Source organism: Haliotis rubra, unplaced genomic scaffold, assembly GCF_003918875.1.
Source record: "Haliotis rubra isolate DU_JTF1 unplaced genomic scaffold, ASM391887v1 Scf3, whole genome shotgun sequence".
Taxonomy (NCBI): domain Eukaryota; kingdom Metazoa; phylum Mollusca; class Gastropoda; order Lepetellida; family Haliotidae; genus Haliotis; species Haliotis rubra.
Window position 1 is genome coordinate 6,023,774 of NW_025766968.1, and position 18,970 is coordinate 6,042,743.

The 18,970-nt window shown below is 38.6% G+C and overlaps 1 protein-coding gene across 1 annotated transcript in view; it reads right to left on the bottom strand.

Moving 5' to 3' along the window:
- The window catches only part of LOC124282469, a 145,052-nt gene that overhangs the window by 116,602 nt on the left and 9,480 nt on the right, over nucleotides 1-18,970 (bottom strand). The window contains 7 exon segments of the mRNA XM_046718476.1: nucleotides 678-821; nucleotides 3,343-3,486; nucleotides 4,629-4,772; nucleotides 5,382-5,528; nucleotides 6,554-6,748; nucleotides 8,260-8,368; nucleotides 8,719-8,995. Coding sequence (XP_046574432.1) covers nucleotides 678-821; nucleotides 3,343-3,486; nucleotides 4,629-4,772; nucleotides 5,382-5,528; nucleotides 6,554-6,748; nucleotides 8,260-8,368; nucleotides 8,719-8,995 — 1,160 coding nt within the window.

Genomic DNA, 18,970 nt, shown 5'->3' on the forward strand with positions numbered 1-18,970 from the left:
TTGGTGTTATGTAGAGAAATCTTGGAGAAATAGACCAACAGCTGGTGAATAGTTGGTAAGAAGACTTCATGGTTGGTGTTATGTAGAGAAATCTTGGAGAAATAGACCAACAGCTGGTGAAAAGTTGGTAAGAAGACTTCATGGTTGGTGTTATGTAGAGAAATCTTGGAGAAATAGACCAACAGCTGGTGATTAGTTGGTAAGAAGACCTCACAGTCAGTGTTATGCAGAGAAATCTTGGAGAAATAGACCAACAGCTGGTGAATAGTTGGTAAGAAGACCTCAGAGTCAGTGTTATGTAGAGAAATCTTGGAGAAATAGACCAACAGCTGGTGAATAGTTGGTAAGAAGACCTCACAGTCAGTGTTATGTAGAAATCTTGGAGAAATAGACCAACAGCTGGTGAATAGTTGGTAAGAAGACCTCACAGTCAGTGTTATGCAGAGAAATCTTGGAGAAATAGACCAACAGCTTGTGGGTAGTTGGTAAGAAGACCTCACCTCACAGTCAGTGTTATGTAGAGAAATCTTGGAGAAATAGACCACCATTAATCAGAAACTGACCTTCAAAGAAATGTACCCAACAGTGAGTTGGAGAATGGCATGGAGTGCTGGTGCATCAAGCATAGAAGCGAACCCCATACCCAGAGTAGGTGTGGCAAGAGTGTAGTATAATACCTTCACTACATGCTAAACAGCCAGGGCTACCCCCGGGATTGTAGGTCCCTGCTGCACAGGTGGACGGGGCGGAGTTTCTGTTGACACAGTCCTCACCAGCCACACAGGAAGTACATGAACTTGCCCCTGCTACACTGTATGTACCTGATGGTATAATCACATGCTCATATATTGCTTCTGATCACATGCTGAAAACAAAGGTTGATAAATCAGCTTCACAAACCACATTGAACAAGAGTCATCAGAAGATGACATATCCCCCTCGGCCCCACATCTTTGAAAGAACAAATCATCTGACAGTTACTTAAAGTCCAGCTTGATTTTAGACTAAGTGCAAATCGTTTCCATGGAAATCATGAAAAAAAATAAATGACAAAAATCTGCAAATAGCAAAAGGCACCACTTTGGGATCTGCCCTCACATATCTGCCAAGTTTTGCTGAAAGATATTAAGAAGTTTTCGCTACAGTTCGAAACAAAACCCATCCCTTCCTTTTTGAGACTAAGTTCGAATCATTTCCATGGAAACCGAGAAAATAATAAATCACAAATATCTGCAAATAGCAAAAGGCATCACTTCAATATCTGCCTCACATATCTGCCAAGTTTTGCTGAAAGATATAGAGAGGTTTTTGAGTTGTGCTCCGAAACTAAGCCCACCCTCACTTTTGGGATTAAGTCCGAATCGTTTCCATGGAAACCGGGAAAAATAAAAATGCCAAAAATCTGCAAATAGCAAAAGGCACAACTTTAGGATCTGTTTGATATATCTATCAAGTTTTGTTGAAAAATATTATATGGTTTTTGAGTTGTGCTCCGAAACTAAAGCAATCCTTACTTTTGAGACTAAGTCCAAAATGTTTCCATGGAAACCAAGAAAAATAAAATGCCAAAAATCGGCAAATAGCAAAAGGCACCACTTAAGGTTCTGTTTCATACATCTACCAAGTTTTGTTGAAAAATATTGAACGGTTCTTGAGTTATGCTCCGGAAACGAAGCCCACCCCTCACTTTTGGGATTAAGTCCGAATCGTTTCCATGGAAACCAGGAAAAATAAAAATGCCAAAAATCTGCAAATAGCAAAAGGCACAACTTTAGGATCTGTTTGATATATCTACCAAGTTTTGTTGAAAATATTGAATGGTTCTTGAGTTATGCTCCGAAACGAAAAGCAATCCTTACTTTTGAGACTAAGTTCAAAATGTTTCCATGGAAACCAAGAGAAAATAAAAATGCCAAAAATCGGCAATAGCAAAAGGCACAACTTTAGGATCTGTTTCATACATCTACCAAGTTTTGTTGAAAAATATTGAACGGTTCTTGAGTTATGTCTCGAAACGGCTTTCCACCCCTCACTTTTGGGACTAAGTCCAAATCGTTTCCATGGAAACCGGGAAAAATAAAATGCCAAAAATCTGTGAAATGCAAAAGGCACCACTTTAGGATCTGTTTGATATATCTACCAAGTTTTGTTGAAAAATATTGAACGGTTCTTGAGTTATGCTCCGAAACGAAGCCCACCCTTCTTTAAGACTAAGTCCAAAACGCTTCCATGGAAACCGAGAAAATAAAAATGACAATTATCTGTAAATAGCAAAAGGCACCACCTTAGGTTATTTTTGACATATCTACCAATTTTGGTTAAAAAATATCGAACGGTCTTTGAGTTATGGTCCGAAACAAAATGATTACGGACGGACGGACGGACGGCGGACGGACGGACAGACGGACGAGGCGACGATTATATCCCACCGCATTATATGCCGTGGGATAAATGGGCAACACTTCTCAATACACATTATTTTGCATGGAAACAATGGGTTTTTTTCAATTGCATCATTTTCAAAAATGAAAGATGGAGACACAGAAAATATGTCAATAAACTGGAAGGCGGCGACAGGAAGGAGCATAGACATAAGAACATGAAGACTGTGAACAGCTATTTGTGGAGATGAGCAGAGGGTTGTCTCAGAGATAGTTGAATTCTCAAGCAATATTGTGAGGCCCAATGTCCTTGAAGTAACATCCAGAGTGTTAGTGGTGAGTGAGTGAGTGAGTTTAGTTTTACGCCGCACTCAGCAATATTCCAGCTGTATGGCGGTCTGTAAATAATCGAGTCTGGACCAGACAATCCAGTGATCAACAGCATGAGCATCGATCTGCGTAATTTGGAACCGATGACATGTCAATTAAGCTAGCGAGCCTGACCTTCCGATCCCGTTAGTCGCCTCTTACGACAAGCATGGGTTACTGAAGGTCAATATTCTAACCCGGACCTTCACGGGTGAGCAATATTGTGAGGCGCAATGTCCTTCAAGAAACATTCAGAGCGTTAGTGGTGAGTTATCTCAGGGGATAACATGATGTTGTGAGCTTGATGTCTTGGCAGAATGGTTCAGTTGAGAATTAGTGATTTATCTGAAGCAGTATTGTCTTATGAAGATACAGGACCGAAGGGCATGAAAGAGTATGGGGATAATTGAGTTAAATGTCAGGATGAGATAACAGATGATCACAGAGATTTAGTGAGTTATCCATAAGAAAAGACCATTGTGTCCTCTTCTGAGATGTCAAAATGTCAAAATACACACTGCCCCAGAAGGTTAGTGAGTTATCTGAGAAACACATAATCAAGAAGATGGGTTGGTCAAGTGAGCTCCAGTACCTTCAGGACATGTGAGACATCCAGTGTTGCCACCAGTGTTATAGGTCCCTGCTGCACATTGGGAGGGGGCAGAGTTACGATTCAGACAATCATAGCCTGGGTCACATGAGATGCAGGTGCTTGCTCCAGCTAGACTGTAGGTACCTGGCGTACAGGACATGGTTATTAACTCAACCATAGGTCACCTTGACATACCTGGCGTACCTGATCAGGTTATTAGAATAATCTATGGTTACCTGTAGGTACCTGGCATACATGACAAAGTTATTAAGACAATCTATGGTTATCTGTGGATACCAAGCATATACGACCAGGTTATTAAGTCAACCTGTGGTTATCTGTAGACATCTGCCTTACATTATGAGATTATTAAGTTAACATCAGTAGTTACCTGTAAATGACTTTTATACTATATGAACAAAGTCAATCATTGTTTACCTATAGGTGTTATTCAATTGTATAGACATATTTAGGTACAATATTTTTTACTTTTATACTAACTTGCAATATTCTCAACCTTTTGATTTTTCTAATGATAAAGGGAAAACTAAAAACATTTTCACCTTTATCTCAAAAGGTTACTGTACTTTTCAGTACTATACAGTGTAATTAAAAAATTGTTGAATATACACTGAAAATAAAAAATAAAGAAGATACACACATACATTAGAACATGATAAGACTGTAGACAAAACCAAATGGAAAACAAACATCATAACCAACAAAACTAGCTATGGCCAAATAAAAGAAAGAGTTATAAAGCCTAGAAAATACTGATAATGTTTAAAGAGCAGTCAATAGCAATACATAAATGCTTTAACAGCCATAAATTTGTCAGACAAACATTGGTAAGGGACCATTCATAATCGAAGGCTAGGGGGTGATGATGATTATAAAAGGGGGCACCCATTTTGTTCTGAAGGTAGGGATGTCAGCAATATTGTACATTAAAACATTATGAGAGGGGTGGGAGTGGGGTGTGGGGTGGGGGAACATGACTTGGTTTTGTACATGACTTACTTTGTATATAAATTTTAAGGGGGATGATTTACATTGTATATGCTTCTCCATAAAAATCATCATCACCCCCCATAACCAAAAATTATGAACGGATTTGTTTAATGAAATAAAATGTCAGTCATCAAAATCATGGTTATGTATCCTTAAAAGCAGACAATTATTTCTGATACACAAGGGGTACTATGGAATGCAAAAAATGTCAAAGTGGTTATAAATGAAAACAAGAAAAGTGTTATGGAGAATGTGTGCAGGTTATCAAGGGCTACCTTCCCCACACGTCAGGCACCCAGCATTCCCGCCAGGGTTGAAGGTTCCTATCCCACACTGGGTCGGGGCGGAGCTGCGACTAACACAGTCATAGCCAGGGTCACATGATGTGCAACTATCAGCCCCAGCCAGGCTGTAGGTCCCTATAGTGCCGGAGTGAGTGAGTGAGTGAATGAGTTAAGTGATTACAGCTATGATAATGATTTATGCTGTTTAACAATAGTCCAGCCAAAGTAGGGTGGGATACAAAAGAAAGGGATTTCATACATTGTACCATTCAGGGAAATCAAACCCCACCATCATAATATAACATTATCATTTTACATATTTTCTTAATAAGCAGTGGTTTTTTTAGCATTATCAACTCAGCTACAGTACTTATGAGACACCAGGCAATTTATATAACCTAAATTTTCCTTGCTGTACATGAGGTACGTTTAATTTAACACTGACATGTTCTGGTGCTTTTAGGTGTGAAATGTTGAAACAGTTTTGGTGTCTTTTTTCTTGTTTAAGAGACAGTTGGACATTTAGTACATTTTACTAAAATGCAAAACAAGTCAAGTCCTATCCTTATAGCAATGTCTCCAACCCACCATCCAACCTTCACTGTTAACTGCCTCCAGTGCGACACAGGGATTCCTACAGATGGAAAATCCCAACAAAAGCCAACCTATGTAACAAATGCAATCTGCTGTAAGGAGAGCATGTGCCATATTCCCAGATACCCCAATGTGTAGGACTCAACGTACCTTCACTACAAGTCAGACATCCATCATTCCCCCCCGGGTTGTATGTTCCAGCAGCGCACTGTGACGGCGCAGCATTCCGCTTGTCACAGTCCTCACCCGCAACACATGCCGTACAAGACGATGACCCTGCAGAGCTGCTGTATTTACCTGAATAACCAAACAGTGTTTGTTTAATTTCAAAACTCAAATCAATTTCAAACATAGTTTTCAGAGTGATCCATTTTGTATTAGCAATGGCTGTCTTAACGTTATACCTGTGTAAGAACACACGTTAACTGCTATGCAAAGTTACTTACTAAACAAATAAATTCAGCAAATAATCCCATCTCATTCAACAAGTACAAAACATGGTGAGATTAACTTTGTTATATAGAAAGAGATCACATTTCTTAAGAATATGGCCCAACAAATAGCACAAGCCATTCAACCATATGGAATAAAATCAACACTGACAAAAACATACAACATTGCCATAACAAAACAGGGGTGGTGGGGTAGCCTAGTGGTTAAGCGTTCGCTCGTCATGTGGAAGGTCCGGGTTCAATTCCGCACATTGGTACTACACGTGAAGCCAATTTCTGGTGTCTCCTGCCGTGATATAGCTGGAATATTGCTAAAAGCGGCATAAAACCATACACACTCACTCACTCATAACCAAACATACCAAAACATACAGATGAAAAACCTAATGTTTCAGCTGGCCTAATTTCTGTTTCCACAGACCAGTTCATCAGCTACACATTTCACAAAGGCATGGCAAAGTGAAGCCTCTCAAGACAAATACACTTTTTAGGATGCAAAGTTTCAGCCATAACTTGTTTTACTGAATTACTTTTCACGTTCAGCATTTCACACCATGGGTTTAAAAACAAATCACAGATGATTCTATGCTGCTTTTAGCAATATTCAAGCAATATTCAAGCAATATTCAAGCAATATCACAGCGGTGGACACCAGAAATGGGCTTCTACTGCTATGATCGCTTTGTGAGCTTGTATCAGAAGGGTAGAAGACACTGGGTAGTGTTCCTTTAATGTAGGCTTATGACAGTCCTAATGCTCTGATCACATGATGAAACTGGGCCCTGAATACAACATATCCCACATGCTCCAACCAGGTTTGAGTGATGCATGTTCTGCCGTCTAACTGTATCATCAGTAACAGTAACATACCAATCGGACAGGAAGTGCAGGCCGTGGACTTGGCTGGAGCATACTGGCCAGCCGGACACTGAGTAGCCCTTGTTGTGTCCGAGCATTCACTTCCTGCTGGGCAGTCGATACAGGAAGTCCGACCAGTGGCCGTCTGGTATTCTCCCGATGGGCAGGTGATGGGTGCAGACAGTTTCGCACTAGGACATTTGCTGCCTGCAAAAAGAAATATGAGTGATTTTGATTGACTGTAGTTTTAAAATTCATGAATGAGCTAAATCCTGTGCTGAATTAAACAACTGGAGTAGTGATATCGCTACCTACACAATGCTAAAGTCACATTTGGGTCAATGGAACTTATCACTCATCTGTCCGGGTCAATCACAATACAGAAAAAGAGGATGTTCTATGTATTGGACAATGAAGGATAAGTTCCGGTTGAAATTGATTTAATTATCCATATAACTCCAAATTAACATAATAAAAATACCCACAAAGCAAATTATGGACATATGTAATAAAATAACACATAATCATGTCAGACTGTCAAATATTGTTCATTAGTTTAGTTTCTTTACATTTTCTTTGAACTAAAGTAGGTTTGACACCACACCCAAACATTCTTGTGTGTATCTTACTGATTTGATTTACAACTTATTCAGGAATCATAAATAGCCTTCAGCATGATGTTCACACTCTTGCAATCTGTTAAAACAACAGGTAACAATGCTGAAAACATATTAGGTGTGCTGTATAAAGCAAACAGACAAATCAACACATTATAGAGTCGACATTCTTATTTATCATGTTTTTCTTGAAGGGCACCTAAACTATCCTATCTGATCACCGCTGTAGTTTATTTGCCCTGCTAACACCAAGAGAATGGATCTCACTCAAAAACAAGACACTAATCTTTGAAGGACATGTTACAGTCATCTGTAACAAACTGGTCTCCGGGATACCAGAGCTGGGAGGTCCATTGTGTCAAAGTTGCTTCTAAACACCATTGGAAGGTTTTAACCCACCTGCCAATAATTTCATACTCAAAATGATAAAATACATAGCAAATACTAATTATTGATTTCTACACCCAACGCTCTATCAAACATGCCTAAAGTGTCCCAAACTTGATCCTATAATTATGGTTGTCATTCAGGTAATCTTGTGTAACTGGATCCCAGTAAGTGGATGGTTGAGTGGTGGAGTGGTGGAGTGGTGCCGTCTGCGAGTTAACATTTATAGTCATATCGGCAATATTTCATCCATATCGTCACTAGTAGTGGAGTGGTTGTGAGTGAATGAGTGAGAGTAGTTTTACGCCGCACTCAGCAATATTCCAGCTGTATGGCGGTGGTCTGTAGATAATCAAGTCTGGGCCAGACAATCCAGTGATCAACAGCTTGAGCATCAATCTGTGCAATTGGGAACCGATGACATGTGTTAAAGAAGTCAGCGAGCCTGACCACCCGATCCCATTTGTTGCCTCTTACGACAAGCATGGGTTACTGAAGACTCATTCTAACCCGGATCTTCACGGGTCTGGCTAGCTATTCTCGAAACATTCGTAGCCCTACGAATTTCTTAAGCCCATTCTTAACACATTGGGTACGATCAAAGTTACAAATTCTTAGGGCTACGAACGTTTCGAGAATAAGGGCCCTGGAGTGGTTGTGAGTGACCGAGTGCTGCTAAGACCAGTATATCAGCGTATCACAATGGAATCATACCTTTAGGGCAAGTCTTGCAGGATGAATCTGACGCCCCTTTGTAGTTTCCTGACGTGCAGTCTTGGCATGATGTCTTGGCACTATCAGGTTCAGTTCCCTCGGCACAGCTCTACAACATGACAGGAAGACGTGGATGTTTAATGATGTTTCATTATACTTACAGTTAAAATCGGAACTGCTTTCTGAACTCTAATATACATGCAAGTTTAAAAATGATTTTTTAAATATTAAATTGGATTTTTAAAGAATGGATCATCTAAAGCAGTAACAAGTGGGAAATGATTAAGCATAATTAAATGTTCAAAGGGTTTACCTCCTACTGATCACTCAGTCTTGTATTTATCATTGTTGAAATAAGCCAACATACTTTATCTGTTGTCAAATTTAATTTTTATTTGTGAATTGTAAATGGTTCCAAACTCAAGCAATTAAACAATCACATGTTAAATATATCCTGACCTGCGGCGGACCGGTGACTGTCGGGCAGATACTTCCAGTAGGACAAGTCTTGCAGGTACCATCCCCTTCAAGGGCGTACTGCCCAGACGGACAGTCACCAGTGATGGCACCACCGCTGCAAGTCTTGCCTGCAGGACATGGTGTGCAGGCCGATGCTCCAGCACCGCTGATTTCTCCAGAAGCACAGTTCTGGCAGTCCGTGGGTGTTGTGGCTCCTGTTGTACCCCTGTATTTACCTGCTCCACAGGCCACCTTGTAGTCAGTGTTCCCGGTACAGCTGGAAGAGACAGGCAGACGTGTATAGCATGAACATCATGCAAATACAGAAACACACCATGAAGGAATGAGTGAGTTTGGTTTTACACCAATTTTAACAATATTCCAGCAATATCATGGTGGGGGACACCAGGAATGGGCTTCACACATTGTACCCATGAGGGGAATTGACCAGGACCTTTGGCGTGATGTGCGAACGTTAAAACCACTGGGTACCTAACTGCCCAAACACATCATGAAGAACACGTCATGTGAAATTTATTAGTCAAACCAGGGCTGGAGAAATCCTACCAGTATTTGTTCTCTTTTGTAGTGTAACACTTTACTCAGCAATGTGACATATATATGATGGTGGTAAGTAAATAATAAATTCTGGACAATTCAAGAAATTAATATCTTACATATGAAGATAACAAAAAGGCTGTTGATGCACCTTAATTAGCTTTTCATTTTAAGTGTTTAGACATCAAGACTATGATTAGTTGTTGTCATAATTACCATTGTTGCTTGAGTCTCTACAAATGGTCAATGACAAACAAAAATACTGGATTTAAAGTTCTTAAATACTAATGTCTTTAAGAACTTCAAATTTCTCTCTGTAACCTATATGACAATCATCAAGTCACAATTATAATGTCCGCGATTTACAGATGCTTGGGCAACCAATTAGAACAGGTAGGTCATATTGAAATAGTAATCGATTTGTGTAGTTCAATATGTCTTTATTCCATTTAACTTACAATTGTTTGGGTTTGTCAATAATACAGTTGAAAATGTGAGGAAATATGAAATCCAACTATATTTGAGCAGATGTTAACTGTTTTCACAGAACCTGTATCAGTATTTCCTTCTGTCAGAGATTTCCTGTTATTCTCTTTCCGGAGTGTTTACAGTAGCTAGAGACAGAATCATACTATCTAATGTATTTTAAAAATTAATTTCTTTATAATTTTGTTATTTTGTCATATCACAGAGGCCCAGATAAGTTGCGTATCCGGGTAAAATACGCATAGAAGATTTCCAATTACGCATTGAAAAATAATTGTTGCGTACCAATTACGCATAAAAAATGTTAGATACACAAAAAGTTTAAAACAAATGCGTACGAAATATATTTATAAAAATCACTAGCGTAATAAAAAAGACATCGATTTGCTATCAAGTTGTACTGTTAGTATTGGACAAGTGTTGTACTGTCAGTATAGGATGAGTGATTTTTTATGAAATCATTTCCATTATATTTAAGTTTTGGTTTTGATTAGGTATGACATAAGGCAGAACATACCTTAGGTGACTAAAATGACTGAAATACGCACATATTTGAAAGTCGTGGGTAACGGAAAATGAAATACCCACTCAACATTCATAATACCCAATCAAAAAAAATACAGTGGGTACAGTACCCACATGAGCTAAATCTTATCTGGAGCTCTGATATCACATTGTCTCTAATCCATAAAATATAGAGAAGGTGGATAAATAACAAAATGTCAAGTTCCCTTATTAACTGAAGACCACTAAAAATATTTAGATTATAACCACGGAGAGACAGGAACTGGAAACTGTCTCTCTCAAGAGAAGGAATAAAGGAATAACTGAGCTTCTGGTGACAGCTTCTATTCCTTGTGGGCACACTGTCTGTAATTCTGAGTATTGAGAAGGTTCTTGTACATGTAACTCAAACATTTTCAGACACAGGCAATAGATCCAGATATCTGCTGTTGGCAACAAGAAGGTTGATATGAATAGCCCACATCGATTCTTGCACAATTTATACGTTTTTCCAATTTCCAATTCATTTAATTTGGTTCACACAGAACACACAGAATTGCAATTAGTGTTAGACAATTTAGAAAACACACTTTAGTCTTCTTCTTGGCCTAATGCTTTGTCTCTTAATACATGTAATTTTGATTGAAATAACTATTTAAAACAAAAGGAGCCCTGAGTACATGGGACAGTCTGCCTGAACCCGAAGAAAATATAGACTTGCTGTATTTAGGGCCCATCGATTACAGACAGACTACAATATCAGAACTTAATGCTAGGGCTGCAACAATTCGGTTTGATTCATCGAAAATTGAATCTGACACCTTATTTTCAATAAACCATTATCACTATTTCGATTCGATATTTGAATACCTATTTAAATTATTTCCACACATTTGACTTCTGAAAATTTTACTTTATTTGTTTACTTTTATGATCTACACTGACTAGCAATGAGAGTTTGAGAGCACTCAGTATGAGTTTGACTTTTGAAACTTTTACTTTATTAACGTTTATGGTCCCTGACATGGGGACAAGAAAGTGAAAAGTGCTGTTCTGTGTTTAAACATCATATTTTATTTGTTTGAAAAATTTACAAAATTTACATTCCTGATTTCCTAGTCAAATCTTGGAAAAAGTTTTCAGTGTGATATGTTTTGTTTAATAAACTATGAGAGTTAAATGAAATCTGATGTTTTTACTTAAATGAAGAATCGAATCGAAAATGATCGAATCAGGGTCCAATATCGAAAATCTAATCTAATCGAAGTCTGGGTGAATCACTGCAGTCCTACTTAATGCCAGCTGGGCTTACAACTGACATGTAATGACAACTGGACTCTAACCTTCACAGTCCCCAGCTCTGAACAGATCAAACTGGGACTCTGCCAAATGGGAAGGGCTAAATACCCTCACATAATATTCTCTCAATAATCTCTTCTTGGTTATGTGCGTGTCCACGTTTCACTTTCAATGCTTGAGTAGATGAGATGAACGAGATTTTCTGTTGGACAATATGGTTGACATTGTGTTACCTGGATGACTCGTCACCAAACAACCCCGAGATCGGGGAGGTCTCCATCTATTGAAAGGAAACCTTAGATTGTAATGGAGAAAGCTGTGTTGGTAGAAGTGAACTGACTATTGATCACTTGTTCGTGTTATGACCAGGGTCTATTCACTGTACATGTATACTCCATCAGATAGCGTATGTTATGGAGTGTAAGTACATACTTTCACTGTTGACATCTTTTATCAGGCTGGCTGATAGGAAATGTTTTCTAGAACATGATAACATATACTCTTTATTCTACAGTTGAAAAAAATTATTATCAAAGTTTAAAAGCCAGTACTTCTGAGAAAAGTGTTCAATTGATACACTATGAAAAGAAGTGAAAGTACACCCGATGCTTTCATGTTACTGGAGCAAATCTTTCATATTACTTTAAACAAGTTTAAAGAACAAATAATTCTTTCATATTACTGGAGCAAATCTTTCATATTACTTTAAACAAGTTAAAGAACAAAAGAACAAATAATTCTTTTCATATTACTGGAGCAAATCTTTCATATTACTGTAAACAAGTTAAAGAACAAATAATTCTTTCATATTACTGGAGCAAATCTTTCATGCTATTTTAAACAAGTTAAAGAACAAATAATTCTCTTGGGTTACTAGTGTAGGTCTTTCATACTACTCAAAACAATTTAAAGAAATAATAATTCTTTTAGATTACTGGTGTAGATCTTTCACATTAATTTATTTACTGTAGTTAATTTATCATATTTTACAGAGACAGATTAACAACAATGAAGAATGAATCAGTGTTCTTTAACTCCTTTGAGAAGTACATTTTTAGAACTGGGCTTAAATCCAATCAAAGGATATTACACTAGTCCTACAGGTGTAACAATCAATAGATAAAAAAATACAACCTTATCTGGAAAAGCAAGAAAAAAAATCCTTTTCAATAAGTGAACTAAAGTTTATCAGGGTCTTGACACACTGATAAAGAAACATGGCTCTCAATGACTAACTGCAGCAAAAATGTGATATTAATGATTTAACTTGTTGACAAAACGTCCTGAAACCCATTGGCAATCATTACAGGTAAAAGTAGACAGAACACGACGGAAAGACGGTCTAGTCCTGTGTTCTGATCTTATGTGTACACAATGTTGTTGGGATCACAAATTTACGTAAAGGATCAACAAGGTCTTAACATCAGGTTTCTAGTGAGTCAGAGAACTTAGTTTAATGCTTCTTAGAATGGTATATATCAGTTTATACCATAGTCTGCCAGCTATATATGGGGAGGAAAGCCAAAAGTGATGCAGGTGATGGCATTGTGTGTGTGTGTGCTCCTATTGTAATATTGTACCCCAGAAGGCTACCTTATAGTCAGTGTGTGTGTGTGTGCATGTGCACTCCTAATGTACCCCAGAAGACTATCTTATAGTCAGTGTGCATCTCTGTGTGTCTGTGTGTGTGTGTGCATGCGTGCATCTCTGTGTTGTCCTATTGTACCCCAGAAGGCTACCTTATAGTCAGTGTGCCTCTGTGAGTGTGCGCGGAGTGCATCCTAATGTACCCCAGAAGACTATCTTATAGTGTGGTGTGCCTGTGTGTGTGTGTGTGTGTGTATTGTCTATTGCGCTGAGGCTATCTCCTATTGTACCCCTGTGTGTGGCTATCTTATAGTCAGAGAGGCTTCCCTTGTGCAGTGTGTGTGTGTGTGTGTGTGTGTGTGTGTGTGTGTGTGCAGCCCTCCTATTGTACCCCAGAAGGCTCCCTTATAGTCAGTGTGCCTCTGTGTGTGTGTGTGTGCACCCTCTCTATTGTACCCCAGAAGGCTCCCTTATAGTCAGTGTGCTCTGTGTATAGTGTGTGTGTGTGTGTGTGTGTGTGTGTGTGCATGCCTCCTATTGTACCCCTGAAGGCTCCCTTATAGTCAGTGTGCCTGTCTGTGTGTGTGTGTGTGTGTGTGTGTGTGTGTGTGTGTGCACCCCTGAAGGCTACCCAGTGTTCCTATTGTACCCTGAAGGCTACCTTATAGTCAGCGTGCCTCTCTGTGTGTGCGTGAGTGCATCTGTGTGTGTGCATCTCTCTCTCTCTCTCTGTGTGTGTGTGTGTGTGTGTGTGTGTGTGTGTGTGTGTGTGTGTGTGTGTGTGTGTGTGTGTGTGTTCGTGCGTGAGTGCGTGCCTATGTCAAGTGAGTGAGATGGGTTTAAAGATATCTCAACATTAGCACATTATAAGTTGTGTCACTATACTGTTGGTAAATCTAAACTGAACAGTTCAGTAAGGGCTGTTAGGAAAACAGATGGGCTAATTTAGTTCTCAAACAGTCATAAAGAAGAGAAAGGTAAATCAAAAGCCCCAGTAAGTACCAGCAATAAAACTTAACCTCGACAGTTACAGGTAAATGTTGTGTATACATCCGTCCTCACTACATGCACCGAGGTAATCACTGTGACAAAACAACCTGTTTCTTACAACAGGTGGCGCCAGTCGACAACATGGCGAAGTGCCAAGTTATACCTGTGAGGATCAGGTGACCAAAGAGAGCGAGAAATGCACACCCATATAATTCCTGTAAGAATGTTCTCAACTGTGTAAATTACATGTAGATGGTACTTCAGTCTGACAATCTGATAGATGACATCATGCATTGCACAACAAGATCGACAGATACTGTGTTGTTGTGCTTATGTTTCTTGAGCTCCACAGTTGCCATTTGGGGGGGGGACATTAGTTTATGGCTAAAGCAAGGCCTATTGTCTTTTACAGTTTTTTCGTTCACAATATTTAGGCTGTATATCGGGAAAACCCAAACTGTTCCTTTTCAACATTTGTCTAAATGCTCACTCAATCTACAAGATTGTCAGACAGAATTATTTGTGACTGATATAAATTCATGTGTAATTTCAGTTTAAGTTCAGTCTCCCTGACATACATTTCCTTAAACTTTACATGATTAGATATGCCACATTTTGGCTGTTGCTATCATGATTCCATTTACCAGCCGACATTGTTGTGTGTACTGTCAACGGAGGAACCAAATAGATATTTTCACATTAATATTTAGAAACAATTGAGACACATTAATCTGAGTCAAATTTGATAAATTTCAGGATTGTGTTATGAAGAAAAACTTCTATTGTATATTTTGCTTCAGGGTAGGTCAATTTTGTGTAATGAGACTGAAACGGAAGAACACTTTGATGAATTGGATTAAATTGGAAGCATTAGCTAAAGTCTTTTTGTCACAAGTTTTTAATTGTAATCTCTAAGCTGATCATGTTCTAAATCTAAAGCCTTTTTAATGCATTCTAGGAAAAGACCTCCTCGTCAATTTTGGTGAATAAAAACAGTCATCATGGCCTCGATGACAGGACAAAATATTTCATTTTGTAATCGATGTACACTTTATAGATAAACCAACAAGTGACCCTTGTCAGTAAGGTGAGCTGATTGCTGCTTTCAGAGATAGTTGTGTTTGTAAGTATGTTGGTTTGATGTAAGAAGAAAGTTTGTCTTTTCACATCAACCACTTTGGCAAAATCCACAAACATTAGTATGTTGCCGACAAAGAACTGTAATCAGTGTGGAGTTTGGATTCAAACCAGTCATCATAGGATCCTGGCAAGCATAAGGGACACAAGTCTGTGTAGAGAACTGCAGTACATTAGATGTCTACCACATATACCCTGACAGTAAATGTTTATTTATAGTGCAGACAGACAGACAAGACAATTCTGAAAAGTAGTTAATGAACTCTCAACTTTTTCATATGACTATGGTTACTCTGTCATAGATGGCTGATTTACTTGTGCCATATTTAACTCTGCCATGACAAACCAACTCTTAAGACGACCCTTGTTTAACTTCTCCTGGGTAGTGTATAGTGCCCTGCTTGAATACAGTGCCTCATGCATATCAGGCAATTAATATTACAATGTCGCAACACTCAGTGAATCAATACAGTCTTATCACGGAACTTGAATTATTGAGGGTAAATTAGCGTTGAGGACAATTAAATCTACCAGGAAGTAATCACTACCTGATTACACAGGTGTTAATCACACAACAATGCACCAGGAAGGTTACAATGACACCTCCCAACAGTCCTGAGGTAATTTGACAAACATGGACACCAACAAAGACACATATTTACGTATGCAAAGTGAAGCAATGCTTGACTAGAGCCGACATCGTCAACCTGCCTATAGTGAGTGACTGAGTTTAGTTCTATGCCACTTTTAGCAATATTCCAACAACATCACGGGGGACACCAGAAATGGGCTCCACATTGTGCTTATGCGGGGAATTGTACCCCGGTGTTCAGCGGGAAGGATGAACACTTTAACCACAAGGCTACCTCACCGCCCCCAACCTGCCTATAGACTTGGGTTGCAAAATATGGACATGTTCAGTTTGTCTGCACCACTCATACCTTGATAAACATCTCTGCATTAGATCTATTTATATTAAAGTAGGACAGAAGGCAAAGCTGAAGGTAGCCATCACTTGGCATTCATAGCTTTCATTATTGTTATTCATGTCCAGGCACCATTTCTATGGTTACTCCAGTCACTAATTGTCCAGACACCAGTTGTTCAATTTCCGGTTGTTCAGTTTCTGGTTCAGTTACCAGTTGTCCAGTTACCAGTTGTCCATTTTCCGATTGTCTAGTTTCTGATTGTCCAGTTACTGGTTGTCCAGTTTCTAGTTGTCTAGTTTCTGGTTGTCCAGTTTCTGGTTGTCCAGTTACCAGTTGACCATTTTCTGGTTGTCTAGTTTCTGATTGTCCAGTTATCGGTTGTCCAGATATCCAGTTGTTGAATCACCAGTTGCCCAGTTTCTGGTAGTCCAATTTCTGATTATCCAGTTTCTGACTGTCCAGTAACCAGTTGTTCCGTTATCCAGTTACTGGTTGTCTAGTTTCTGGTTGTCTAGTTTCTGATTGTCTTGTTTCTGGTTGTCCAGTTTCTGATTGTCCAGTTACCAGTCGTCCAATTTCTGGTTCACTCCAGTCACCAGTTGGTTGGTAACCCAGTATTGTTATCCCCAGCAACAAAGAAGTTTGTCCGTCTTTCCATGCAACAGTCACACTTTGTCCGAAGCATATCTCCTAAACTATTCGTGATAGCTTAACCAAACTTGGTACACATGTCAACCACGATCCCTAGATGTGCCTTTTGGGAATTAGACCCAGATGCGAATTTTATTTTTTGAGGTTTCCATGGAAACATGACTTTGGCTGTGACTATGAGGATGTCATCTTGTTGCATTTCCATGGCAACAAGTTAGGCTTTAACTGAATTTGGTGGTAGTGCTCCTTTCTGGAGCAGATCTTAAAAAACTTTCAATACTCTCCTTCCACTTTGCTGTATACTCACCAAAAGATTTGATATAATCATAACTAGTAGACATATTCATAAAGAGTATTTTGCCGTTGCGGGGTATATTGATGACTTTGTCTTCTTGTTGATTCTGTTACATGCACCACTGGTGTTGTTTATTGAAGTTTAAGAGCTAACTATATTCATGTACATCCCTCAAAGCTCAGTCATTTTACAAGAAATTCAGCATGTAAAATTGTGTACACATTCTGCACGTCACTCTCACACAGATATAAGCTATTACTTGGAATTCATGTCCCTAGCCTAGTTACTTCCTACACATGATCAACTTCCACTGGGACTTCACAACAATGAGCTGACAAACAGCAGAAACTTGTAGAACTTCACACATGAATCTGTTTAATGTGTTTACTATCTTACTTTACTTTTAGGGACCAGTGTCTGTAACATGTCTGGTTTCCAACAGTCAGTTAAGCACTGTATGTTTGGCAGTGTTATACATGGTGAATCTTACCAGATGCTCAATCATGAAGCTATATTCTAGAAATACTATTTTTCATAATGTATATGTCAAGCAGGCAACTTTGTTTGCATGGTGGAGAGGTTTTAATGTATGTCTGCACTGTCTTGGATATCATTTGTATAGGGCTTAGATAATATATACTACTCAGTTTTGATAAGGATAAAGACAAGGCACTCTATCATGAATATATACACTTGACATAGGAGAAATAGTTTTGTGTGTCATGGAAAAATGAAAATATGCATATAAAAATAGAGAAGCATATCATCATATAGTGTTATATATCATTACATATCATCATATATCACCATATATATCATCATATATCATCATATATCATCATATCACCATATCATATATCACCATATATCATGTTATCAATGTGATAAACCAATCTGGAAAACTTGGTATCCTGATATAATGCAACTGAGATCTGAGATCGTTCCGAGAGGTATGGTTAAACATGTAGACAAAATGGCTGGAATCATTTGGCACCATGTTCTCAGATGGGTTATTCACTCATGAAGCAGGCATTGAAAATACCTGATTATTCTTTAATGAGCTCAGTGAAGTGTGTCAGTAATCATGGTGATTCCCATTAGGCCCTGTGTCACATGTCAGTGTGTATGCATGGTCAGTATGATCTATCATCCTATTCCTAGGCGCTAAAACCATAATAACTGCCCAATGTTGCAATCCTCAATAGTATTATACACAAATCATGTAATACATACAAAGTCGGCTATTCCACATGTATGAACAGGTACATGTTACAAGTGCTGCATTGGATCGGGTCTATATCGTCATAGCCTAAAATAGTCATGGCTAAGTCTCCCTTGATCTATGGCATAAGAGAGAAGCAATGGATTAAGTCCCACCTACACTAATCTATAATCCTAACAGTACATGCCAGTTCAACAGGAATAAGTAAATCATTGGACATGATTCCATAATCATTAGCCTTATGGCCTGATGTTTTTTTATTCATGTGCAAGTGCTCAAAATAGCCTTTTCAAAAGTCTGAAGGCATTTTGTAATTTGGAAATTCAGTTTCAGTTATCACATAATTCGTACTGAATAAATCATAAATGAAATATTCATAATGTTTTCTAATGTTCTTTTTTCAATATACGTGAGCTGCTGTGTTATATTGCGGTAATCAAATATTTGCTATGCTGCACCAGTCTGTTTTCACAGAGAGGTGAGGTGAGGTGAAATTGGGTTTAATGTCGTACTTGAGAATATTTCGCTCATATGACGACGTGCATGTGTGTGTGTGTGTGTATGTGGAGTGCGGCTGCTTGTACTAGCCCAGAC